Source organism: Papilio polytes, unplaced genomic scaffold (assembly GCF_000836215.1).
Source record: "Papilio polytes unplaced genomic scaffold, Ppol_1.0 DF824069.1, whole genome shotgun sequence".
Taxonomy (NCBI): Eukaryota; Metazoa; Arthropoda; class Insecta; order Lepidoptera; family Papilionidae; genus Papilio; species Papilio polytes.
This window is the reverse complement of record NW_013525135.1, coordinates 1,004,830-1,032,477: the sequence shown is the minus strand read 5'-3', so window position 1 is coordinate 1,032,477 and position 27,648 is coordinate 1,004,830. Positions and strand designations below refer to the sequence as shown.

General features: G+C 33.2%; 3 protein-coding genes across 3 annotated transcripts; all 3 read right to left on the bottom strand.

Annotated features, from left to right (window-relative positions):
- Positions 1-614: 614 nt before the first annotated feature.
- LOC106100244 (proton-coupled folate transporter-like) lies at positions 615-7,258 on the bottom strand. The gene is made up of 8 exons (XM_013279040.1): positions 7,152-7,258; positions 5,269-6,338; positions 3,131-3,284; positions 2,624-2,725; positions 2,301-2,438; positions 1,719-1,802; positions 1,266-1,422; positions 615-827 (listed from the first exon to the last, which is right to left on the bottom strand). Exons 2-8 carry the CDS (start codon positions 6,079-6,081, stop codon positions 665-667), a joined length of 1,611 nt encoding a protein of 536 aa, XP_013134494.1. The 5' UTR covers positions 6,082-6,338; positions 7,152-7,258; the 3' UTR covers positions 615-664.
- A 6,102-nt stretch (positions 7,259-13,360) lies between these two features.
- On the bottom strand, positions 13,361-18,675 carry LOC106100065 (proton-coupled folate transporter-like). The gene is made up of 7 exons (XM_013278804.1): positions 17,667-18,675; positions 17,401-17,542; positions 16,686-16,787; positions 15,832-15,969; positions 14,728-14,811; positions 14,130-14,286; positions 13,361-13,639 (listed from the first exon to the last, which is right to left on the bottom strand). The coding sequence occupies exons 1-7, from the start codon at positions 18,468-18,470 to the stop codon at positions 13,537-13,539; spliced, it is 1,530 nt and encodes a 509-aa protein (XP_013134258.1). The 5' UTR covers positions 18,471-18,675; the 3' UTR covers positions 13,361-13,536.
- A 1,119-nt stretch (positions 18,676-19,794) lies between these two features.
- On the bottom strand, positions 19,795-23,123 carry LOC106100083 (proton-coupled folate transporter-like). Its single transcript, XM_013278818.1, has 7 exons — positions 22,350-23,123; positions 21,880-22,039; positions 21,572-21,673; positions 21,286-21,423; positions 21,052-21,135; positions 20,545-20,701; positions 19,795-19,948 (listed from the first exon to the last, which is right to left on the bottom strand). Exons 1-7 carry the CDS (start codon positions 23,121-23,123, stop codon positions 19,795-19,797), a joined length of 1,569 nt encoding a protein of 522 aa, XP_013134272.1.
- Between the last annotated feature and the right edge of the window lie 4,525 nt (positions 23,124-27,648).

Below are 27,648 nucleotides of genomic sequence, written 5' to 3'. Positions count from 1 at the left end.
AACTATTTGAGAATACAATAAACTTTTGTTTTATAATAATAATTTCGAGTTAAAGTCCATCTGCAATATGTATGAACAATTTCTTGAAGCGATCTTACAATATACACTAAACTCATGGATTATGTTAAATTAGTTTCAATAAGATTTATAACACGGCTAAAACTCATGTGGGAACTTTCGATGTATCCACCGACCAGTTTCAAACAATAACATCACCAACTCTTCAGTTTCGAGTTCGCCTCCGCCGACGCACAGCGTCCCCCCGCACCCCCCGCTCTGTCGAATCGAGCTTTGCCGGCTATTGCACGCAGTGACTTGCGACGCGATAGCGAATAAAGCCGGCAAAAACTCACCCTGAAGAAGGACCCCCTACGGGTTTGAAACTAGACGGTGCCTACACCGAAAATTCCCACGTGAGTTTTAGCCGTGTCATAAATCGTGTAGTATAATGTCTCACGAAAGTTTTAATAATTTCGTTCCAATAATTTACTTTCTATTAAACTTCATGTAAAATGTTTTTTTGACCGACTTCCCAAAAGAAGGAGGTACTCAATTCGTCTGTACGTTTTTTTTAAGTGTTATTTATTTAAAGGCTATCTGTCTTATGTGTACATTTTTAAAACGTTTCATATATTACGATTAAAAATAATTAACAAATATGGCTTTATAATTTCGATTTTTCAAATTCAGTCTCTATCCGTCCAATCGTCTCTGGTAAATTATTGCTTATTTGTGGTTTTGAATTCTGTGCATCATTTTTCTCTTGATTTTCTAACGCGACTTTTCTCGCATTTCTCAATTCTCTTCTGTGTTGTGTGTAGAAATATCTGAAAAAAATATATATAATTTTTAATTTCTGCAAAGATCACTCGTAATAGTGCACTAACCACCGTCGTGGTAGTTTTAGTTTTCTTTTTAATAACACCAGACTTTAAAGTAACGACAAATAACGTATTCAAAAGGTCATCGCCATTGAATTAAATTTGTGAAGCGTCTCTATTTGGCATAAAGCACACCGAAGAATCTCGCTCAAAATTTGTCGATGAAGTTACAAATATTTTATTGCAAATTTTCAGATTATGTCCCCTGACAAATATTATCCATCGACATATAAATTGAAATAATGCTTCTACAAATAATAATTTATTACTATTCACTTTATTACGTCATCCTGAGACAGGATTTTGTTATAAACAAAATGATCCGTTGAACTATTTAAAAGCAAAAGCAAACTGTAGTTTCATAGAGTTACGTGTTAGACTTACGTAAGAATGAAGGCGGCGGGAACAATGAAGGCCGCACTAATGAGGAACACTGCCCCCGGCAGCGCGTGCAGCGTCCGCATGTACACCCACGAGTAGAACGGATGGAACACGAGCGAGCCGAGCGTCTCAGTTAGTGAAAACAATGAATTCACTTTAGCTGGAACAAAGGAATTTGTCATATCACACGTTTTACCAAGAAATCACCTATCTAGAGATGATTAGGCCTTACCACAACAGCCCAGGGTTGGGAGATTTACACTTCTTTGACTTTTATCAATGGTAGACGCGGCAATATTACTGCGCAAATGACACTCACAACGGTTATAATATCATGACCATAAAGTATTAGGCATATAGTAAGGAAGACATGATGTGATTTCCGCGTTACCTTTGGTGAATTTTGTTAAAGTGTCTGTTGAAAATTCTACTCTCCAATTATTTATATGTTCTTACCAGTTTCTTGTTTATCAACCAACTTGGATATGATTGACCGCAGCGATGTGAATGTTGTAGCATTCAGTATTTCAGCAACTGGAACTGAAATTATAAATCGTGAACTATGATACGGTTTCTATCGATAATGTCATAATCAACGTTAGTATATTTTCCGTACTTAACAATACCACTTGAATATGCAGGTAGAACACGGATATGATTTATAACATTATTATGAAGAGCCTATTGAGTATCAAGTAATTATAATTGTCGAATAGTTCATTTACATGTAGATAATTTTCTCGCTTACATTATTTTAATAGTGGTAAAGGTCGGAATAACATATTTTGCAAGATAGGGCTGGCTCGGTCAGTGAAAAACAACGAAAGAAGTGGAAGCAATTCCGCGCTTCGCTTAATGAGTGTGTGTGTCGAAAGCCAAATTTTAGTCCACTTTCCCGTCCAATTACTTTATAAGGAAAAGACGGATAGAGGAAATTGATAAGGCAGAGGATGAGGCGTCTAGAAAGGAAATGGACGAAACAATGCGTATTCATTTGTATGCTAATCTTTTGTAATACAATTTTTGAATAATACTTACTTAAATACATTTCGATGTCTGACTGTACGAACGCAGTCCAAATGGAGCCGAAGAACTTACTGCTAATTGAGAGCAAGCAGAGGAAAGAGTCGTCGATTTGCAGTCGTTTGCTTAATATTGTGATTGAGAACATAGCACCTGGTAATAGGAATACACTTCTAATAAGTAATAGTGATGAATCAAAGAGAATAATAGAAAAGAAGAAGCAGTGGTAGGGAATGTTCCAGAAAAACTTGAATCCAAAACATTTTTTAACAGAAAATAAAGTTAAATAGAACTCATAAATATCCAATTAATTTAATATTTAACAGAAATTAACGTACCAAAGGAATGTAACAGGATGGAGTAACTTGCATAAAGACCATATTTGACCATATCCCAGTTAAGGCGATTTCGCACAAATAGATAAAATATTGTGTGCTCCGCTGAAAAAATAAAAATTAACACGAATTATAAAGAAATCACAATTGACACAATCTTGCCAGTGTTATAAATGCGAAAATTTTAATTGACGGATGTTTGTTAGAGATTGTAGCCTAACCTGGCCTCCTAATTGAATGGATCACAATTAAATTTGTCATAGATGTAGACCATGGCCTGTAAGATCACCTGGCCTACTCACTTTTTTTTCAATTCCATGCGGACGGAGTTGCAGGCAAAAGCTAGTGTAATGTAAAAATGACAAAAAGTTTATGAAGTATGAAGCAAAACAAGTGTCTTAAACAGATAACAATTTTTCTTAGAAAATACTTCATTTAATTTCGATTTAAAACTTTTAACATTTAACAGCAGTGATAAAATTACATTAAAATTGTAAAATTAAAACTCACACATCGATGGTCCATACAAAATGAAGACACTGAGCAATGTCAGAATAACTTTCACACGTCTGTTGGAAGGACGGCGTCGAGTAGCGACATCTACCGTCTCGACTACGTGCGACACATTGAAGAAGGAAACCTTAGGTGTCTCTGCACGTTCTATCTGCAAGCACCATCAATTAAATTGTATAATTTACATTTCAAGAGTATTTCCCTCTTATTTAACGAAGACTATGGTTTTAGTTATAATTTCTTCTGAGTAAATATTAATTTTTATCTCTCATTGGCTCATTTTGTGCTTTATTTTTTTGCGAATTCTTTGTCACATTAACCCTATTATTTCTTTATCCGGTATCAGTTTTATCTCATAAATCAAGTCTTTTCTGTGGTAGCCAGCAACATCTGTTGCACGAATTTTAACAGTGGTATTATCCTCGCTTTAACATCTTAGCACGAATGCGCCGGCACGCCCGGTGTAATACCACGACCACACAGAAGACAGGCGTGAAATGGAAGCAATTCCGTGTTTCTTCTGATGAGTGTGGTACCGGAGGCCTAATTTAAGTCCCTTTCTCTTTACCACCCTTTCCTTATAAGGAGAGGTTGGGAGTGGATTTCACGGTGGAGGAGATGCAAAGGAAGGGGAAATATTCTCTTTATGTGCGTCTCCTCCGTCGTATAAGGGTAGGCAACGCATCTGCAATTACGGATGTCTATGGGCAGCGGTCGCTTCGCCATTTTGGCGGTTTCAGGTGGCCGCTTGCTCTTTTGCCACCTTATGTTATAAAAAAAAAAGAATATGCCGGCTAACCCTGTGCAATACCATAACTATACGGAAGACAGGCCTCAAGTTGACAATACCACGTTTCGTTTTAAAACGGTGCATGTTGGAAGCCTAATATTAATCCCTGTTCTTTATCCACTTTTTCCTTTTGGGGGCTCACTTCCCTAGTTCGGCATATCGTGGTGGTCGGTTGTTGATGTTACTTTATGATTTAAAAAAATACTTCTGGACTTTGATAGTCCCTTGTTATTATTTTATGTACATATCCCATAAGCTTATAAGAATGTTATATTATACATATTTGATTAGATTAATAAACTATCTAACTCGTGTAAGACAAGATATGTACGTAAAGAAATGCCATTGTGTTTGAGTCATAATATACTCCCGATCTAATTGAATTATATTATTTGCTTTTAAATCCTGAGAATTTTAGTTTCAATCATAACATAAATTCAATAGTTACATAAAAACTTCCCACAAATCGGAAATATAATGGTTGAAGAGATAAATGGAGGTGACATGCAGAAATAAATTTATTATCGTAGGCAGAAGCGTGACCACTTGTTAAGTTTAATAATGGTTTCAAAGTATGAAATAATAGAGATTATTGCTATAATGCTTACTGGGCAATTCGTTTATGGTGTCATGTAATAATAATGACTATTTTTGACGTAGAGTTTTTTTTTAATTTATTCTATCCTAGTATTAGATTTCTGCAGCGCTCCATTAGGCATAAAGTATAACAGTAATACTTTTATCGAAAAATTTTAGACATAAAAAAACATCTGGTGTTAAAAATTTTCAATTATCTAGGAATAAAACTTTGCTCTATCTGTCGAGGTATTCAGGTAAGTTTCTGCTTCTAAAATTGTGCTGTACAGAAACGATTTATGAATTGGTATATAATTTATGGATGCTATCGACCATCAGTCGCGATTACTATTCACAGCCATGAAAAAATCTTATCTCGTTTTGAAATACACTGTCGTACTATCATTTACAAATTGTATGTTAATCCGAGATAAATATTTTTGATTAATATGTAAAGGTATTACTTTTTCCGTTTTTAGAATGATTTTAGTAAAAATGTTTGCATAAAAACATGTTTACATCTTAGTTTTGTGTTATTAATAGTAATAAATACAAACAACTTTTTCATTTTTGAACCTGTCTGTCAGGCTAGGTTATGTTATTAAGATTCGATATATGTTTTTGTGTTTATTGTTTTTAAAATTGTGGATAATACTGTTTTAATATTTAGGTTCGTGATATAGGAACTGAATTTATCATATTCACATATATCTGTCATTCTGTCAGTCTGTCCAATTATAATAGCTTGTTAAATAAAAACATAACATACCACTGGGCGACCGTTGTCTCGAAGCCAGTCGTTCGGTTCTTTCAAGAAGAAACATCCATAAGTAAGAACGACGCAAAAAAGTACAGCAGTTACTGAAAATATTCCATAATATCCAAGTCTTTGTAGGAGAATTCCACTCAATCCAATACCCACGGGTAATCCGGCTGTGAGGCAGAAGTTTACCATACCAACTCTAAATGTCCTTGATTCTTCAGAAGTGATGTCACTAATGTAACTGAAAACTCCCAGAAACATCGTCACCCAACCTCCAGTTATTGATGGAAATATAGTCTCTAAAAATACTGTCACTTGCACTGGTATTTCATAGAAGAAATATACGTTAATCAGGTTGTTAATTGATGTAACGAATTCTCCGAAAATCGGCAAGAGGATGCAAATTTTTCTTTTCCCAGTCCTATCGCTCCAAGCTCCTAAGAACATTATTATGATGCACGGCAATGAAGTATGTATAACACTTTTCCAAATATCTATTGATGATATTAACTTTTGCACTTCTTTCTCCCAAACTGTATAGTTGTTAGACGTTCTTTTTACAAGTGCGGTGCAAATTTCATCTCCAAAGTCAAGGTTCACTCTGCACGCTTTGTCCAAATTGAAATTCGACATAGCAAATCTTGATATAACACTTGGTATAATCAAACCTGCTAATAATGGTTCAACGGTTATATTATTTTTTATATGCCTTAACCTTTCTCTAAAGGTCTTCTTCTTGGTTTTCTTTTCGATATCATCGTTCAACGGTTTCTCTTCCTTCTTTTCTTTTATATCTTCTCTTTGTTTCTTATCTGCCATTTTTATTTATGTTACTTCAATTTGAAGTTGTTCCCATTTCTTTGTGTCACAAATATTAATACAAACTTTAACACAATACACGTCTGTTTAGACACAGTAATGCCCTGTATTATTTGTTTGCACGATATGTTTGTATGATATCAATTAAATGTAGATATAGATAAAACATAGAATGTTGATAATTAGCTTTTGTTTTATATTAGCTAGATCAACGTACAATACACTTTCTTGTATTATTTGATCTTGTAAGTTAATATCTGCAACGGAGGTAATAAGTGTTAGTTACATAGAATTTATCTATCTAATGCTTGACTGTGAACTAATTTCATCTCACAATAACACGAGTGAAATATAGATTATATTGAGTGTGCTCCAAAAGATGAAAAAATTGACACTTCAGTGGTGAAGTTATTTACCACAGTCGTTTACATAGATGTTAATAATACACGTATTTATTGGTAAAATTCCGATAAAACTAAATATAAAAACCAGATGGTAAGTAAACTTACAATGAGTAAATCGGTTAGCCACAGGTTTTTACGAGCTAACTATTTTAGTAAACAGTAATTTACTTTTTGTGTACTTTGCTATTTATCGTGTCATCTCAAAAATTGACTATTTTTTTGTGCAAATAGTGGTTTTAATAAACATTTTCTACGGAGTTTATAACTAATTAAAGTTTTCAATTTAATATAACTGAATCCAATTTTATGAATCAAGAAAAATACTGTATTTTATTATCTATATAACAAAAACACTAAAAAAGTATTATTTGTCAATTAATTGATAACAATGAACATTAATGTAAAAGCATCTTAAAAATAATCTACAATGTAATTAAGTTAAGTCACTTTAAATTGACGGATGAAACTCAAAATCCCAGTATCTAAATATTAAAACTACTTAGAACAGACGAATTTTAAAATAAGAAAAAAAAATACTTGCTATAAAACCGGTTATTCAAGTACTGGCAATTAATAAGCGATACAAATTGTATGATTGAATCTTAATTTTAAATTAAAATTAAGAAGCGAATTTAAAAGAGATATAGTTAAAAGACGTATTCATACCAAAATTGAAGTTACAATACACATATTCACTAATAAATGCAATAAAAATCTCACTCCACGTCAACCGATGCATGCGCTCTAAAGCATCGGAAGGCTGAAGGTAAACTGATCTTTGATAAACAAGCAAATGACCATTGTGTAACGAGCAGCAAGAAAAACATTCGACATTTGCTAATTGATATATTTAGAAAGAGTATTGTCAATTACGCATCTTACTCACGATCGTTAACGCCATTTAAATTCAAAACAATTAACTCAAAATGTTTTCGAATAATATTTGTACTTAACCACAATGGTAACGCGATAACATTTGTTAAGTACAGACTTAACTGTTCACGATCTGACCAAGTAAATTATTTGATGATTAAAAACTGAGGAGAAGGATGGTAAAAGAGCGTATCTTCTATTTGTTTGTCTTCTCCTCTGTCTGACAGACGTATTCATTCTTTAGCATGTAAGTAGGCATCAAAATCATTAAATATGGTTTAAATCGCACTGCTCATTTGTCAGCTAAAATCTTTCCTGTTGGACTTTGTATAAAATATTCTTTTACCTTGGTAACATTTAGTTGAACTTGTTACGTACAAAGGACGTTCCGGTTGAGGGCAATTGCTTAAGTAGGTAATTGGAGACACAACTGCGGTTGTACCGAGTCCAGAGAATTCAAGTGATATCAAATGGTCAATGCTACGTGCATTTTAATAGCAAGGACGATAACGTAGTTTATAACATAATAGTTGTAAGGATACATTAATATAATTTGTAGTGGTTGAGCCATATCCAGTAAAGCCAGAGGCTAACCGAAAATAAGGTACAAATGTAGTCACAAGTCACATGTCAGAGATAAATATGTAGAGGACAGAAAGAAGTAAAAGAGAAGAACTAAGTAAACTAAGCCAAATGTACTTATACTACAAATGCGAAAAATGACTAGAATTATGTTTGGATGTTTGTTAGAAGATTTATTCGGAGCGACTTCACGGATCTTGACGAAATTTGACACAGATGTAGAACATATTTTGGAAAAACACATAGGCTACCTTTACTAATTCTGCGCAGACAATATCGCGGGAAAAATTTAGTGTGAGACACGAGAAAGTAATGTAACACTTGTATCTCAATTTAAACAAGGGACAATAACATTCTAGAACAAGTGTCCTAATCGCAGACGTGTGTAGACGTAGAATTAAATGCATTGGTAGATGTGTATAACTGGTTTGTGCTATTAGGCCACGGGCATTGATTCTAAATTATCAAATAAACAATGTACTTAGTTATTATTTCACACGATATGCTAAAATATGATTACTTATGTACTTGTATTGCTAAAATATTAGTAGGAAGTACAGTATCAGCAAATTGAAGATTATAAGATTATGTTTATCGAAGGTTATTGTGTCATGAATTAGTAAAAACGTCTAGCATTTTGTTTTTAACATAATAAAGGTATAAATATTGACAGAGGCCTGGTTGGGTGGTGATAATATCTAGATCAGTATTGGTATTAAGCTACGGATTGAAATCTATACTTCTATACTATTATAATAAAGCATAAACACACACTTCTTTGTTGCCTAAGATATCAGCAATAACAGGATATTTTTGAATAATTCTTTATTTTAATAAAAAGCCTTACACTTGCGTCACGCTTTAGGCTATATATTTTACGCCACTGAACTTAGGGGGTAAATATTTTGAATAAAAACCCTAATGTGGGAAAGAGACCATAAGTTGTCATCGTGTCATGTCGTTTTGACATTTGCAATTGATAATTTGACAAATGTAGATAATAAAATAATGTTATCATAATTTAAAGTCGCACGGGAACACCTAGTTTGATATAAAAGAACTCTTCTGTTACATCCTGGTATGAAATAAAAATGTTCTCAATTTGCAAAAATGTGGCAACTTTTTTTTTACTTTTTCTGTGATTTTTATCAACTTTATACTCATCAATTTGGAATAATTTACACTAAAACCTGCGACAATCCAAACCTTTTTCATTGGTAACGTATTAAAGTTTTGTTTTTTATTTTGCTGGTCAATGGACTGTTACCAAAAGACACACAAAATGCATGGAAACAAAACTTGTTTCTGTAAGCAGTCGGACTATATTAATAATCAAATTAATGTTATGAACAAATCAGAGAAATGTCAATATTATTGGCACGTTTTATTCCTATCTTTATTGCAGTAATTGTAATGTTGAATGAGATTTTCTATTGCTTTATTTAGGTTATTTTCCTGTAGACAAGGTTATTTAGCTTGTATTACACTATAATTTAACTATTCAAGTTTCAAATCAAAGAAAAAAGATGATAATATTTTTACTCATACATTTATGTGTGTTTCAACTATCCAAGCACTTATTCTGCCACCATCTCTTTCGTCGTCTTCGACAAAAAGGAGACAAAATATATCTGTGATAACGTAAAAGTCATTAATCGTCCAAATCTTCTAACTAATATCGTTTTCAATTTGTTAATTAGATTATTATCTATACTATTATTGTAAATAGGATATATTTGATTGTTTGTTTGCATTGAATAGACTCCGAAACTACTGGTTGGTAAGGTAAACTATTCCTGGATGTAATAGAGCATACTTATTTCAAGTTATTGTTTTACTTCTAATCAAAGATCAATTTTTAAAATGACATACAAAAATCTGTCTGTTCCCAAGGCTTTTGTTTTGAGTAACCTCCAAAACTGCTGGAATTTTGATGAGATTTCGATTGGAAGATAGCTGATACACGCGGGGATATTATTGTCTACTATATAATGGTTTACAATTATGTGTTGATGAAGTCGAGTTATGTAAATAAATTGAAACAAGGATCAATGTATACTAACGTTAACGGACAGCAATCTAACACAAAAGTATCAGTGTGGTCAACTTTGTCTTGAGTGTTCAACAATTTCGAATGATAATATTAGTGCACTTACATACATAGGTGCTGTTATCGTTCATTGCGATTTAATTAAAGTGAGGTAGAAACAAGAAAACAGAATTTTGAATAATTGACTAGCAGTTCCCGTGCGACTTCATCCGCATCAAATTATGAAAAATTTATTTTTATCGTTTATCTGTCAAATTATCAATTGCAAATGTCAATATGACGATGACAAACCATGGCAACCTTGCTTCCTTGATGTTGGCAGCAACTTTGGTCTCTTTGAATGTAATCATCATAATTTACCCCCTAAGTTTAATGGCGGGAAAATATACAGCCTAAAGCGTGGCGTAAGTTTTTTTTATTGAAAATAGAATTATTCAAAAATATGCTGTAAGAGCGTCGGTGGCTCAGTGGTTTGAACACTTGACTTGTAATCTACTAGTCTTGGGTTCGAATCCCGCCATGTACCAATGTGACTTTCGATTTTTCGAATTTTCATATGTACATAATTTACCCGACGTTCTTACGGTGAAGGAAAACATCGTGATGCAACCTGCACATATCGGCGAAGAAATTAAAAAATATATGTGAAGTCAACCAACCCGCACTTGGCCAGCGTGGTTGACTATGGCCTAATCACCCCGTATTAGGGTAGGCTCCGAGCCCCTCGGTGGGGACGTATAGTGAGCAGGTGATGCTGTAATTGCTGACAAATTAGGTAACAAAGAAGTGTGTGTTTACGCTTTATTATAATGGTATGGATTATCTGACGATTTTAGGTTCTTGAAAAGTACACACTATTTCACCAAGTGTCTTTTAAATTCAGGGGTTCCTTAAGTATCTCTTAAGGTCATAATGATTTAGATTTAGGATTTGCTTAGACACTTAGCCAAAGAAACATTTATCTAAAATCACTTTAGGTGCTGGTTGATGGAAACTGGAGTAAGTAATGTTAAGTAGGCACTTTATTACTCTGGAATTTATTTCAATGTCGACGTATGAAGTATCATAGTTTATTTAACAAGTGCTGGCTAAAACAAAAGACGATCAATGCTGTCTGAATTTTTTAAACACCACCCAGTTACTTACAATGTTGTTATATCAATTTACTGTGGGCGGTCACAGCAGAAAGAAAACAGACATTATTAAAAAAAACAAAACCTCACTAAAACAAATGAAGAGCACAAATGAAAGATATTGTTTTTAAAACTTCCCTTTTTATTAGCGTGAATTGCAAACGAATCAAACATATATTGTATATATTGTCACCACTATTATAGTGGGCGCACACCCGCAACTGAACTATCGCACAATTGTTTAGTCTCGATTTGATTCCTATGGACTTATATAGAGGTACACACACTACTCGATTTTTAGTTGTGCAACTAAACAGTTGAATTAGCTCCGAAACAATTGCCAATCGCACAACAGATTTGCGATAGTTTAGTTACGGTTGCCCGCACTTATAATCTTTAACAAATAAAATATAGCAACATGTTGCTGTTTGTTTTTAGTGTAAACGCAACATTATCAACATTTCATTCTATCAAGGTTATGTCATTTAATACAGCCGGTGTATATTTAGTAGCCTTCCGGTTATTAGGTGGAGCGGTCATCTGTATAATTCTAGTGTTACGTTGAGGCTATTGGTTGTTAGCGCTTCAATTTACGTTCATCGTTACATAAACATTCGTAGGTAGTTGCATACTATACTTGATTTTATGGAATATAAAACAAATCATCAAAATCGATCAAAACATTATAACCTTTTTCCTAATTAAATATCTTCTTGAGTTTACGTTACGGAGAGTTGGGTTATTCTACCGTAGTCATCATCATCATCACCAGCCCACGATACGTCCCCATTAAGTGTCACGGAGTTTACCCTAAGTTAGGGGTGATTAGGCCATAGTGAATCACGCTGGTCCACAATCATTACTGAATTCACTCCCTTCTTACTCATATCCTATGAGGTATGTCGATCAGACTATTTCTCATTTATAAAGAAACTAGCTTATGCCCGTGTCTACTTAAAAGTGTAATAAAAAAAAACTAAAATGTAGCCTACATGTTCTTCACGATTATCTCTATACCTTTGCCAAATTTCGTCGGGATCCCTTCACCAGTTTAGGCTGTAAACTCTAACAAATAACCATCTATCTAAACTTTCACATCATACTAATATTATAAATGCGAGAGATTACATGGATTTTTTTTAAAACATAAGGTGGCAAACGAGCAAGCGGCCACCTGAATCCGCCGAAATGGCAAAGAATCGCTGCCCATAGACATCCGCAATTGCAGATGCGTTGCCTACCCTTATCTGACGGCGGAGGAGACGCACATAAAGAGGATATTTCCCCTTCCTATGCATCTCCTCCACTGTCAAATTCACTTCCTCTACCCATCCTCTTCTTATAAGAAAAGGTTGGTAAAGAGAAGGGGACTAAAATTAGGCTGGATATTACACTTTTTTAATTCCATGCGGATCAAGTCCCGGGAAAAGCAAGTTTATAACATTAGTAAGTAGGCTTTTATCAAGTTTAAAGTATTTGATTCGTATTGCAACTAATGTTCTTAACATTACTAACAACGCAAATAGAAATTATGTACGCGAGGATTTGTTCAATAACTTGAAACAGCTGTTGGTTCAATAACTTGTTACAACAGTTCGTAGTTTCAATTGGCTCGTAACTTTATCAGTACGAGGTGGGGGCGTCCTTTGCGGCTTTACAACTGTTGTAGTCGGAAGTTGTTGTCTTATTAATGTCACTTGCTTCACCAACTATAGGAATTTATGTATAAATAAAGGTAATGTTAAAAGAAACAAGTTTAAGCGTCAATAGCCTAATGGTTTGGGGTACGGACTACCGATCTTGCGGTCGAGGGTTCGAATCCCGCCATTCGAGTTGTCGTCAACCACATCGTAGCACAAGTCTAGAGCTTAGTTGGAATAGTTGAAGGAAATATTAGTTAATTAACAAAAATCCACTAATATTAAAAAATAGTCCGTCTTATCTGTCAACTTAAAAATTCAAAGGACATCTACATACCATTTGCTTTGGGTATCTTAAATTGTATTTACGGCCAAATACCGAAACGACATTGAATATGGAACAGGGTATTAAATGTTAGGGTAAAGCAAAGTAGCAAGTAAGCACAGTGTTTAAGATTAGTTTCAGTATTTGGTCAGAAGACATTTCATCAGGGTTTTTATTTATTGTAAATTGGAAAAGAAAAGTATGATACGTGTAAATAAAGGAAACGAACATTTTCTATTAAAATACTTTATTGAAAATAACATAACATAGTACAAAATACTTAAAATAAAACTACAATGGAATGAAAGTTTTATTAAGGATACATCTTTATTGGCCTTGTTTGTTTATGAAAACCAATATCAACTTATAATCAAGCCCATGTTCCAGAGATGTCAGTCCTTCTCATGCAGAAGAAAACATGCCTAAAATTAAGTATGGTAACGTCTGCCTATTTGGAGTTCATCTTTTCATTTGTAGCCTGCATAATGTCACAAGAAGCTGATTGCATTCTTTTAAGTCTTCTATCTCTACGATGCTCAGTAAACAACCAACTGAAAGAAATACTAAGAATGAAATCTTCAATTATGAAATAACTACTGTCATTAACAATATATACAATGGTACTCAAGAAGCTCTGGCTAGACTGTAGGATTAAGGGCCCCATTCAAAAGGCGGTTATTTGAGAAACTGCACGAATAGTGAGGAGGTTCCTGTCTCTGCAGCCCTGACCACTGGTTGCTTGAGTCATCGGATTCCGCAGCCGGTGGTGCTCTATTTTTTATATTACATATTTTATTTTATTTTTATATCAAATCTTGTAAAATGTATTATATAAAGAATAAGAAATAAAGATATATGGAGATACGATGGTGTTAACTTTTAAACCATGAAACTGAAAACTAAACTATCGCACAACTCTTTAATCTCGCTTTGATTCCTATGAGCTTAAGGAGGTGCGCACACTACTCGATTTTTAGTTGTGCAACTAAACAGTTGAATTGGCTGCGAAACAATCGACAATCGATTTATGACAATACTCACATCAACAATGAGATCGGCGGTAGAGTCATGACAGCGCTGAATATGTAGACAGTCCCTGCGAATATCGGTAACGTTTTGGCATAAAGAGTGGAATACGTCGGGTCGAAGACTAGAGCTGCGAGCGTTTCCACCAAACTGAATAAGGAGTTCATTTTACCTGAAAAAATATACATTTAAATAACCCAATTTTTACTAATTAACTCTTCTATTCTTCATAAAACTCATCGTCCTACGGAAGGTCGGTACAGTATGTGCTGTTTCGTACATCTCCAGCAACCGTCATATCTGAATTCAATCCCTTATGCATATCCTCTTTCACTCATTCCAACAATACATTCTGTGGTCTTCCTCTACCTTTGTAGCCATACATAGTCAATCTTAATAATTTACTGTTTATGTCCTCATGACGTTTGGTTGTTTGTTTTATTTGTCTAGTAGAAAAAGGTGTTTTTTTGTTTTAATACGAATAAATACCTTCAATTCAATAAAAAAAAATGTTTTAGTTAAACCTCTTTCTTTTTTTATTCAGTTGTTACTATGTAACAAAACGAAAAAAATAAATACAGGATCCGTAATGTTACAGTCAAAAGTCACTCACCAACCTCCTCGTTCAACACCAGTTTGGATATCATCGATCTTAGTGATGTGAATGTTAACGCGTTTAATATCTCCACTATGGGTACTGGAATACACAAGAAATATTAAATTAAATTCCACGAATAAACCAAAATACTCAACATTTTCGTTATCCTTTTCTACTCTTCCAACTTCTGGTTAATTTTGTACACCCATACACATGCTATGATCAATAGGTCAGGTCACATCAGGTAAGTCGCTGATTCGTTGATAATGAAAAAACAAGCGAATTTGAACCTTCTTCTTTTGCAATAAATTATATTCTGTTTGCCCTCAATTTTACAGATGTCGTAATCTTGAAGAGTAGCTACGATTTTACTGACATAGGTAGTCTTTTAAAAATAACTATCGTTAAGAGGTCGTTAATTATTAATTATTGGATACTTCGTTAACAAGATAAAGAGTTCTGTTATGTGTGCGTAAATGCGGACCTCTATGGACAGCTATCGTTTCGCTGTTTTGGCGAAATCCAGTAGCAGCTTGCGTTATTACCTATTATAAAAAAAAGTTCGCTATTGAAATTTATAAAGGTAACTTGGGGAGGTTACTGCAGCTTGCTTCAACTAGTTTTATTACCCGGATTTAGCAATTCCATAAATTTGCATACGTGATACGAATAACACATTAAAATTGGCAACATTTTTTCCTTACATTAAGTTGTTTGTCCGGAACAAGATAGATTAATAAGAGAAAAGTATGAGCCATTTATAGTTATGGTTTTATTTTGATGGCGGACCGTAATTTAGTAAATCCAGTCTGGTTTTACGAGCGAGCTGATTTTACTGGATGCTCTGAGTTGTATTACACTGTAATATCCTCTGGCAGTAACCGTTTTGGTTCTTATATATTTACCTCAAAATGCTATGCCATATTATGCTAAATAAGGCCAAAAATGCGATAGGAAATAATGTACTGCCTACATGTAAATTTCTTTAGGAAACTAGTCGTACATGTGATTAAGAAGGGAAATTTGAAATGAAGACTGACATGAACGATAACCGGATGAGTCGACACCTAATATCCGAGATGATTAAGAATCTCCTTCACCATTATTTATGTAACTCACCCATAAACATTTCGAAATCAGTTCTGACGAACGCAATAAAGACTGAACCAGCTAACTTGCTGGTGATAGAGATGAGACAGAGCAAAGAATCATGAAAGCCCCATCGCTTACTGAAGACGGTTATAGAAAACAGTGCACCTGCAAGATATCAAATTAAAAATGTATATCTCAAAGTAAGCCGCTATTTAAGAAATGTGTTTGATACCAAACTGATAACGTGCTAACGTATCTGAGTTCAGTTTTCTTATCGGTCAGAAAACATCGATCTAAATATTTCTAATCACTAACCACGGTTCAACTCTTTACTAAAAACAGTCTTAGCTGTAGTCAACCGCCACTCGTCCTAATTGCGGAAAAGTACACCGTACATGCTTTCCCTATATTACTATGGGTTGGCACTACATCTTTCCAAAGTAAAATAATAATAGTATAACCTTCTTTTCAGGTAGAATAAAAAAAATGACAGTCTGTTTTTATAGGAATAAGATGATGAAAACTCACGATTATTATCAAAAGACAGAAAGTCAATCTGACTAATATTATAAATGCAAAAGTTTAGATGGATGTTTGTTAGAGTTTGTAACTTAAACTACTGAACTGCTCTTTATGAAATTTGGCACAGATGTTGGATAGTCTGAAGGAAGACTACTTACTTTTTTATTTTTATAATTCTACGCGGACGGATTCACGGGCAAACGCTAGTTAAATAGTGTTCAAATATTTGTAGATCTCTAAACGTACTTGCGTCATTCACTACCATCTTTGATCTATTTATAATGATTAAGTTTAAATCTCTTTGTACGATAAATAAATAAGGAAAGTAAATAAAATAAAATGTAACTACATTAACTTACCAAACGAATGCGTGATGATACTGTATGTCGAATAAAGACTATATTTTACAGCGTCCCATTTTAAGCGGTATCTCACGAACATGTATGTTATAATTCTCTCACCTGCAAAACCAAAACATTTTAAGTCTTATATTTGGCAACAACATATACAAATATCAATTTATCATTTTGAAACAGTAGCAACGTCAGATTCAGGATAGATTCGAAAGGCTACTTTTTGAGGTTCAGGAGTGAGGGGAACCACTATTGTAAAGCGGATCGCTAGATGGCGTCCTCGGAGCAAAACATATTGGATAATGGACATTTGGAATGGACATTTGGAACATAAGATGTCCAAAAATTATAACTGAGAAATTGATAATGATTCTCGTCTGAAGTAACGTAAATCTCATTTTTGGGTTTTTTCTATAGTCACCTTTTAGGGTTTTTATTTTCTTTATCTTAAACAGAAAATTTCAATTTCATAATGTTGTAGGTATTTGACGTTTCAAAGATCTGCATTTTCATATTTGACTATCATCATCGTCACCAGCTCACTATACGAGCACGTCCCCACCGAGGGGCTCGGAGCCTAGCGTATTAAAGGGTGACTAGGCCATAGTCAAATCATATTTGACTATACGCATAAGGAACTTGTCCAGGTACGATTACTGCTGCTATAATCTGTCTATTTCTTTATCTAAAAGTTCTCATAAAAATTAAAATCTTCACTTACCATGATTAGGTCCATAAACAATAGCAACTGTCAATAGCGTTATGAGAATTTTTCTTCTTGTTTTACCATCTCGTTTCTTAAAAGCAACTAAAACTGTTTCTTTAATTAATGTAACAAGTTCTGATATTGTTATAGGCTTTTTCTAGAAATAAAAATAGTTATTTGTAATGTTTTCAATAGTAGTTCAATGTTGCATTAAAATTGACAGACCGATTGTTAAAATTCGATTAAAAATAAAAGTTATTTAGCGTACAAGTATACTTTACCTCTTCGTTCTCACCGGAACTTAGCTTAGAGTTTTTCTTAAGGTAAAATAAACCGTATGATAATGTTATCACATATATCGATGCAGTAATCGAGAAAACTCCGTAATAGCCTAGCAATTTTAGCAAAATTCCACTGAGAGCTGTGCCTATAGGGATACCAGCGGTCATACACAAATTCGCAAGTCCAACTCTAAAAGTTCTGGATTCTTCACTTGTGATGTCACTTATATAACTGAATACACCCAAGTAGACCATAACCCATCCTCCTGTTATTGCTGGAAATAATGCTTCGAGAAACATCGTCACTTCAACAGAAACTTGATAGAAGAAAAAGGTGCTAATGAGATTACTAATACACACAAGGAATTCGCCAAAAATAGGTAAAAGTATGCACATTTTTCGGTTACCAGTTCTATCACTCCACGCACCCATAAATATAACTAGTAATGTTGGTATAGCTGTTTGTATGATACTCTTCCATGCTTCTATAGATGATATAACTTTCTGTACTTCACCTTCGTAATGAGTTAGGTTACCATTTCTCTGTAGTAAAGCATCACAAATTTCATCACCAAAGTTAAGTTTTACTCGACAACTTTTGTCCAGATTTAAGTTTTGTACAGCAAGACGAGATAATGTTGATGGTATAATTAGACCAGCCAAAATCGGTTCGACGGTAATATTTGATTTGATAGCACATAATTTTTCGAAGAAAGTCTTACGTTCAAAATCATCTTTGATTTCTTTCTTTTCGTCAAAAGGTTGCTCTTCTGGACTAACAGTTTTCTCTTTAGTTCCAGACATTACTCAATACTTTGTACGGAATGAGAGTCAATCGCACTAATGATAGTTTGTGTTTACCAGTTTCTGAGGTAACAACTTATCGTGTTGAATATGAAGCTTGATAGAAAAACAAAACGAAATATATCAAATGCAATATACAGGGTGTACCATTGTTAAGAAACGTATTTAAATTAAATGTTTTCAAAATCAAAAATTATAATGTCACGTGTCAAATATGTCACGGAAGACATAGTTTTTTTTAGTCATAGAAAAATAAGACATCGATGCCATAAATGTTTAACCACTTGGACTATGTCTATTTCACATTTTGAAGATAAATTAATAGATATCGCGTCATAGTTTGAATAGTTTGAACTAGTTTTAATTGCAAACTCAATAATGATCGCATGATACCTTTAATTTTTTTTTAAATTGGCATGTTTATATTTTCTGATAAATTCTTAAAAATAAAAATCTTGAGACTCTAAGACTTGACTAGAAACAAAAAGATACATTTTAGTTTGCAATCGATTTAAATTATAGTTAAATTATAAAGAATGGACATACTAAGAGATTGGCATTGCACTCCGAAATTAAGATTTTTTTTATGATAAATGAAACATACTATAACAATATTATCATTGTTAAATACACTTATAATTAACTATTTGCACTTGGTGTTGACATTGCCTCTATATCGACCATGAAGAGATAAAGATTTAACAAAAGATCGTTATGAATTACAACACCTCACATAATTGCACTACCGCGTTGTTTGCTCTGGGATAATGGACTTCTGTTTTCAACTAAATAAATAATACCACAAGTAATTCTCTTAACATCTACTAAAATTATCTTTTAAGAAAAATATTTCTAAAGATTACGCAATCTATAATGTCGCTATTGAATTAGACATCTAGATGAGTTTTTTGAAGTCATCGAACCTATAACATACGCTATCTTTTTATACCACACTTTTTGTGAGAATGCTAAGGATGTAGGAAATGTTATTGTTTTCACTATTATGTACTATGTGGTTATCGATGCATTAAATAGGTACCCTATATACTATATGCATACAGACATATGCATGAAAACTTTATTAAAAGTAGTTAAGTTTCTTTTTACGTGAAAAGCATCAGGATTATCATCTCCAGCAGGATTATCATGATCAATGACTTTTACAAGTGTTTAGATATCCTCGAAACTCGAGCTTTGTTTTTTATTCAAATTTTATCTTAATTTGTGGGAAATAAAAGTGAGCAATCTGTTTTAGATTTTTTTTAAGATGTATAATATTTTTAATGTATTACATCTAAATAATTTATAATATTTTATATTTTATTTATTCAATAAAAATTTTATTATCCGTTAAATCAATACTGCTAAGCAAATCTTCCTTATTTTTTTGTTGTACAGTTTTACTCAAATCTTGTTCGCCAGCCATTTCTTTAATTTTCTGTTGCCGCAATCGTTTTCTATTTTGAATGTAAAACCATCTGTAATTTATAAATTTAAATTTAAGAAGAAATGTTTTATGAATCGGAATTACGTACAATGGGAAGGTTGGGAATGGTTAGAAAGGATCTGTTGAATAGACAAGGTATCAAATTAGGAAGTGCTACACAAAAGAAGCCGAAAAGTCCTGGAGTGGCGGCCACGGATAGGTCGTTGCAGCGTAGGTAGGCCTTCCGCAAGATGGACCGATGACCTGGTCAAGGTTGCGGGAGTGCACTGGATGCGGGCGGCACAGGACCGGGCATAGTGGCAATCGATGGGGGAGGCCTATGTTCAGCAGTGGACGACCTAAGGCTGTTAATGATGATGATGACACAAAAGAAAAGAAGAGAGAACGATATATAAAACAATAGAGAATAAGGTAAGAAAGGTACAATGTCTGATACGAGAGGGAAATCAAGTAAACAAAAGTAAGGAGAAATAGACGATAGGAGAAGGAAGGACCAAGAATATAAGAATGAAACAAATGAATGAGAAAGTAGATGTCGTATAAAGAAGTCCATTGAATGGTACAAGATGTTAAAGGTTACTTCACCGACAATTTCAATGGAGTCCTTAAGTTTCTGTCTATGCGTACCCAAAAATCAAAATAGGCGGTACTGTGAGGACTGTGCTGAGGTAGAACACGATGCCAGCGTCTATCTTCAACGTCATCATGTACAGCCAGGAGTAGAAGGGACCAAACATCATCGATGTGAGCACCTCCATTAGATTGAAGAATGACGTCATTTTACCTTAAAACATAGTAATGAAGTAAAAAATCAGTCTAGTTAAAAAATGTCTCCATTAATAGGGAAAGAAGAGAGGTCTGACTAAATCAAGAGAGTACCAAGACTATTCAAATTGTAGTTTTCCACTACCATTAAATTTTTATGGAATTGGAATGAGAGCATTCCGTCTTGGATTCTTAAAGTTAGAATTTCACCACTTCACCCATTATGTGATATGTGTAATACTTTTACTAGACGCCAGTCCTCAGTAAGGTCGTAGTATTTCACCAATCGAAATGGCTAAAGATTGGGCCATAGCAAGAAACAACACAAACACCAGTATGCACGGCTCACAAATCATAGTAAAAACAAACCCAATTCATCACTGGTGACCATTTTCGATGATATCGATCTTAAAGCTGTAAATGACGTTGCATTAAACATTTCCACTGCCACAGCTGAAAGAGATTTAAGAAAAGATTTAATTGAGGACTTAACTAACAAATAAAGATCAAAACAATCTAAAAAGATTATCAGTTATCTCAATATATCAACAGATGGCGCTGTCATAAGTTCCTGTTTACTGAAGGAAATAAAACAAAAATTACCTAAATACATATCTAAGCTGTTTCGTGATAAACCAGTTGCTAAGCCACCGACCATTTTGCTCGCATTCGAAATAAGACCTAACGTAGCGTCGTCCCATTTAAACTTCCGACTGAAAAGGCTTATGGATACAAGAGCTCCTGAAAGTTTCATATTATTATTATAAAAAAAGCATTAATGAAAGAATAATGTGGAATTAATAAATAGTAGAATTGTATCTTAAAAATGTTATATTGTCCGTAATAAATGCCTATTTATATTAAAACAATTTTGTATTGATATACATACCAAATGCATGAATGCAAATATAAAAAGTATTGTAAAAACTATACTTTACAGCATCCCAGTTGAAACGATATCTCGTGAAAAGATATCTAATTGTATATTCTCCTGAAAAATTCAAAACATTAAGGTTATAACGCACCAAATTAGCATGTATTTTTTTCCACAACTTGTAAAAAAAAAATTCAATTTTTGTCTCTGCATAAAAATGCTGGGAAAAAAATTGTAATTGTGATTTTATTTTTATTTGAAGTACAATAATCGAATCTCTTAAATAATTTGACCTTAGTATTATTTCAGTGAAAAATACATACCGTAAGCAGGTCCATAGATAAAAGCTATAGACGCAAGAACGAGAATCGATTTCGTTCTTCGTTTGTTTGGTCCCTTTTTGAACGCAACCGTGAGAGTATCTTTTACATGCTTGATATCGAAAAATGATTTAAGAAACGTTCCCACACTTGATGGCGTATCCTGTAAGTATTTTGTCATGGTTATGGTTCTTAGAAATTCAAAAGAAGTCTTATTAAAGTGTAACGGCATCAAAAGAAAGTGGACTTAAATAACAATGACCCTACTGTCAATTACATTGTCAACTCTTAGCTATCGAACCGTACTATCACTCTATAGCACTAAGAAGATCTACTAAATGCAAGCAACTTAAATATTTAGAAAGTTTAAGGCTGCTTTTTTATTCCTTTGTCTTTTCTTAATGTAATCCTTATCGCAAAGGACTTCTCTACATTTAGATCTAATGTTCTAATTCTTAGATAAACAATATTACCTCTACATTCTTTTCTAACATTGGTCGTTCAGGATCCTTGATATAAAATATTCCGTGCAATATACTACAAACGTACAGAAAGGAACTCAATGAAAATACTCCATAATATCCAATAAACTTTAACAAAATACCACTAAGAGCTGTTCCTATTGGTCCACCGGCAGTAAGACATAAATTAGCAATGCCCACTCTAAACGTTCTTGTCTCTTCAGAAGATATATCACTGATGTAACTGAATGCACCCATATACGTCGTAATCCATCCTCCGGTGATAGCTGGTAAGAATGCTTCAAAGAACATCGTAACTTGAACTGGTAACTCATAAAAGAAATATGCATTCAAAATGTCACTTAAACAAGCCAATAAATCTCCTACAATAGGAAGTAAGATGCAAATTTTTCGCTTGCCAGTTCTATCACTCCATGCACCTATAAATAAAATGAGGAAGCAAGGTAATGCGGACAAAATGATGTTTTTCCATGTCTCCATAGATGCGATTAGCTGTTGAACTTCTAACTCTTCTCTTTGGTATTTGTCTCCTTCCTTTGCGATTAACGCATCGCAAACAACATCGCCGTATTGTAAATTGACACGACATGCTTTATCTAGATTCAAATTTTGTGTCGCCAGTCTCGATAAAACTCCCGGTATCACGTAACCAGCTAAAACTGGTTCTAATGTTATGTTGTCCTTTATATATTTTATTTTCTCTTTCAGACTTTTCTTCTTTACTTTAACCTCCTCTTTCAGTGGCTGTTCCTCGCGTGTTACCATTGTGCATTTGTATCCAGAACTGAATTTGCAAGAACAAAACTTATTTGCGATGTTCAAATGTTAGTTTATGATAGGAGAACTTATATATAGAAAATTATCTGCAATATTATAAATTAAAAGGCAAACATTGTCTTGCATTTATTTTGCAACATAAATCACGGCAGAGATTAAGACGCGGTCGATAACTGTGATAGCAACGCATTGAACGATTTAAAACCCAATAGGGTTTCATAATATTTGTAACTGAAATGGAATTATTTGGTGGGAAACGAGCCAGCGGCCATCTGCATTCATTTTTTTTATAGGCAATTACGAATGCGTTGCCTACTCTTAACCAACGGAGAAGGAGACGTACAGAAGCAGGATATTACCCTTCCTATGGGTCTCTTTCACGGTCAAATCCACTTTTTCTTCCCATCTTATCTAATCTATCTAAGACTATGTTGGGAAGAGAAAGAGACTAAAATTAAGTGTACCACACTTATCAGACATCATCTTTTCTGTGTAGTCGTGGTATTGCACCGGGCGAGCCGGTCCTACAGTGCGAAGATGTTAAAGCAGACTTTACCACTGTCAGCGGATTTTAAGATACAGGAAAAATAATATATAACGAAAGTAATAGATGTGTTCTTAATAGACACATCTTAGTTCTCTCTTTCCTAGACTTTAATAGAATGCTGAATAAAAGCATAATCGCTTTTTTCCTTCAAAAATTTCTTAGCAACTCAACTGCTGACGGATTTCCACTTCCATTGCTTCTTACTAATTTTCTACCATAATAATTTTCGAAGAGAAAAATTCCCGTCGTTTAAATGAAAAAATAACTACGCACTTTTCCTGAGAACAAATGTAATTGTTTCTACTTTGTCATACCTTTACTGTAGGAGTTTATTTTTTTTATTAGCACTTTCATTCTTTTAATAACTACTATAATAAATTTAGTAAATATAGTACGGTTTGAAAAACAACTTTCTTAAATACAATGGAAGTAAATATGAGAATGAAAGTACGGCATCCGGGATTTCGTACATTGAATAAATGGTAGAGATTAGGTATTTGGCTTTAAAAGTTAGCGCCCTCTAGCGGTGAGCATCGGATATAAACGTAAGTTTTCCTAAACATTTTTCCGGAAGAAAAGTAGCGACCATAAGTATAAAAAATATTACATTTTTGTGTCCAAAAATGGCAGGAATCATAGTTGAAATATTTTTGTTGTGTTTTCAGGTCTTTTTTAACAATAATTGTATGATATTATACATTATTAAAACTCTTATTTTTTATTATTCACTGCATACAATTTAGATCTTATCACTGTCCACATAAAGTGTTTGAACAATAAAATTCTGCACAATGATGTGAAGACGGCTTTACACCGTACATCCCAAGCGTATCTGTCAACACACCGCTCGTCATTCGGATATCCGACGGAATAATGCGCCGTAATTCCGCCGTAATACCTGTAATTCTACGCTCGTAATATTCCCGAGCTGTCGTGTGAACGGCGAAGATTTTAGCGCAGGATACCACTACGGTGACATTCGTATTAATACGTATTGCCATCTCTTTCATTTGTTTTGACGAAATAGAGACCACAAATATTTATTAACAAGTGTAGAGTTCTACGGTTACAGGCTTGCTATCTGAATGTTACTTTAATTGCTCGAGATAATCTTGTTGTGCTTGAGTTTTGAGTGCCTTTTGAATACCGGAATCTTATAGACAAGTTTATGTTCTGAGTTTGTAATGTTTTGAGAAATGGTTTAACTTTTTAAGTGTATGATAGACTGATAATGGGGTGGTTGGTGTTATGTATGCGGTTGAGTTAATGGAAGCTCAGTAAATTCCTTTTAAGAGCGTGCGCACACCTGAAACTAAATTATCGCACAATAGTTGTGCGATAATTTAGTTTCAGTTGTGTAGTTCGCGCACACTACTCGATTTTTAGTTGTGCAACTAAACGGTTGAATTAGCTGCGAATCAATCGACAATCGCACAACTGTGTGCGACTGTTGAGTCAAAGGTGTGCGCAGCTCTAAAGCAACAAAACCAGAGTGGACGTGAGGATAACGACATAAACCTCGTTACACACGATCAGTTGTCACTGAGTAGTTAGTAGTTAGTAAACAGTTAGTAGAAAAAAAAGGCAATTTAATTTTGATCATTTATTTAATATAACAGAGTTCTTCAAAAGAATTAATTGAGCAAATAAACGCAGAGCACATAATCACATCGTATAAAATTTACACATAGAATAAATAAAAAGATGAAGCTATCAGCTTTTAGTTCAACATATTTTTTTTATATTTTTCCTCCAACCAGTGATGAACAAGTAACGAGTTTTTAAAATATCACATTTTTACATATAAAAAAAGGATCTTTTACTGATTCATATTTGACTGTCTTATAAAACTTAAATAACTGACATTTTTCTAACATTTTTGTATAATTTTCGTTTTAGACTTCTTAAACAAACGTCTACTTCTATAAGTATGTAATATTTAATTACAATAATTGAAATATTGCGGAAGGTTTTGGCGACAAGTATTGTATTTTGTCAGTACCAGTTTGTTTTAAACGAAAGAAAAATATTATCACGATTGTTCAGTGACATTTTAATAACTTCAAAAGTAAATACACTTCGCAAATAACTAGACGATTGAAGTATTAGTACATAATAAATCAATATGAAACAATCGCCAATACCTTTGATCATTATGCCTGGAACACACAGCCGTAAAAGCAAACCAGAACTGACGCGAAGTGAAGTTTGATACGAGAGAATTATTTTCCCAAAGTATTGCTTTCCAGACTGACTCATTAAATCTAATATGATCACAATCTTTTTCATCTTAGGAGCTTTACAACTCGCTTCGCTTTCGGTTCTCTTTCGCTTTCGGTTCGCTTTCGCTTCCGGTTCGCTTTCGCTTCCGGTTCGTTTTCGCGTTCGTGTGCTACAAGCATTATTGCCATTTTAAACAACAGCCATATAAGGTCACGTGCATGTTTAATTAAAATATTTGAATTATAAAGAAAAAAAGTACACGCTATTTAAATTTGACTTAATTAATCAAAGGAACTTTTCAAACAATTTGATTCGAAACGTTCTGATATAAAGCGCCTTACAATATTTCAGAGCAGTTTTGCATAAAGTGGTAAAATAAGAGTTATAAAATTCAATTCCTTTCCATTATCTTAAAACTGTAGAGATATCTACTTGATTCTATTATTTTTAAATAAATGTACCTTAAACATGTAAATATACGAAAAGGCCAAATTATTATATGAAGTCATTCGGCGACTAATCAAGTTCTTGGGTAAATTTTATTTTATAATAAATTTTATTTAATAATTATTTACTGTTATTCATCTCTGTGTTCTACATAATTTTATTTTACATTTTTGGCAAAAATATATTTGCATTTTTTAAAAAAGAAAATCAATGAATTTTCTATTTCGCAGGTACGTACGAGCACGTTTTTATTTTATTTATAAATTGAAGTATTTTTTCTAATATTGATTTAAATGTGTATGTTACACTTTAATTTATTTTATTAATAATAAAATAAATAAATAAACAAACGATTAAAATAAAGTTTATATAATTTGGATAAAAAAGAAGTAATAAATTACATAGATAAATTATTCTAAATATACCTTATGTATTTATTTGGCTATGTTTTCTCTACAAATAAATCATCTACACATCACATTATGACAAACACGTTGAGTAATTTACATTATTCATTATTTTTATTATATACAAATTCTATGTACGCGGAAACTCCTTATATACCGTAATAGTACTGGAAGTACATTTAATAACAAATAGATTATTTATATATTTCTAACAAATACTAAATGAAAATTATTTTTTACATGATTTTTAAACTATTAAGGGAATAAAGTAAATAATATTATGTGTAATATAATATATGTTTTTTAATTTATAGATACTACAATATAAATTCCAGTGTCTTTACCACAGCTTTGACAAAAATGATTTATTAAACATTATGTAACTAAAAATCAAAATATAATATTACACTTATATATATTTCAATAAAGTGTACACAAGTTTCATCAAAGAAGTTAAAAAAATTACATTAACACTAAAAAAATACGTACAAAAAGACTAGCTATTATTAACTTAACAATTACATATTACGTCTAATTCATTGTTTATTTCAGTACAGTTTAAGAATGAAACAACACCGCTTTAATCTCTAAAGTTAACTGAGTGCGGTTCAGACTCTTTAAACTTTGACTGCGAACAGAATATTTGATGATACTTAGTAAACAGTATAGGGATTGTTAGTGGTAATAAAATAATACAAGAAATTAACGGTTTTTGTAGTTTTAAGAAGGTTTTCCATCAATTTAATGTTTTACTCCGAGTAGAACTAATTAAAAAACAAATTTAACTGTAATGTCCTGTAAAAACGCACTGTTTACGCTCTAAAGACTGTCAGTTATCAAAATCCCTCCTTTAATTTTTCTTCTAAATTGTACAGTACAGTAATGACAA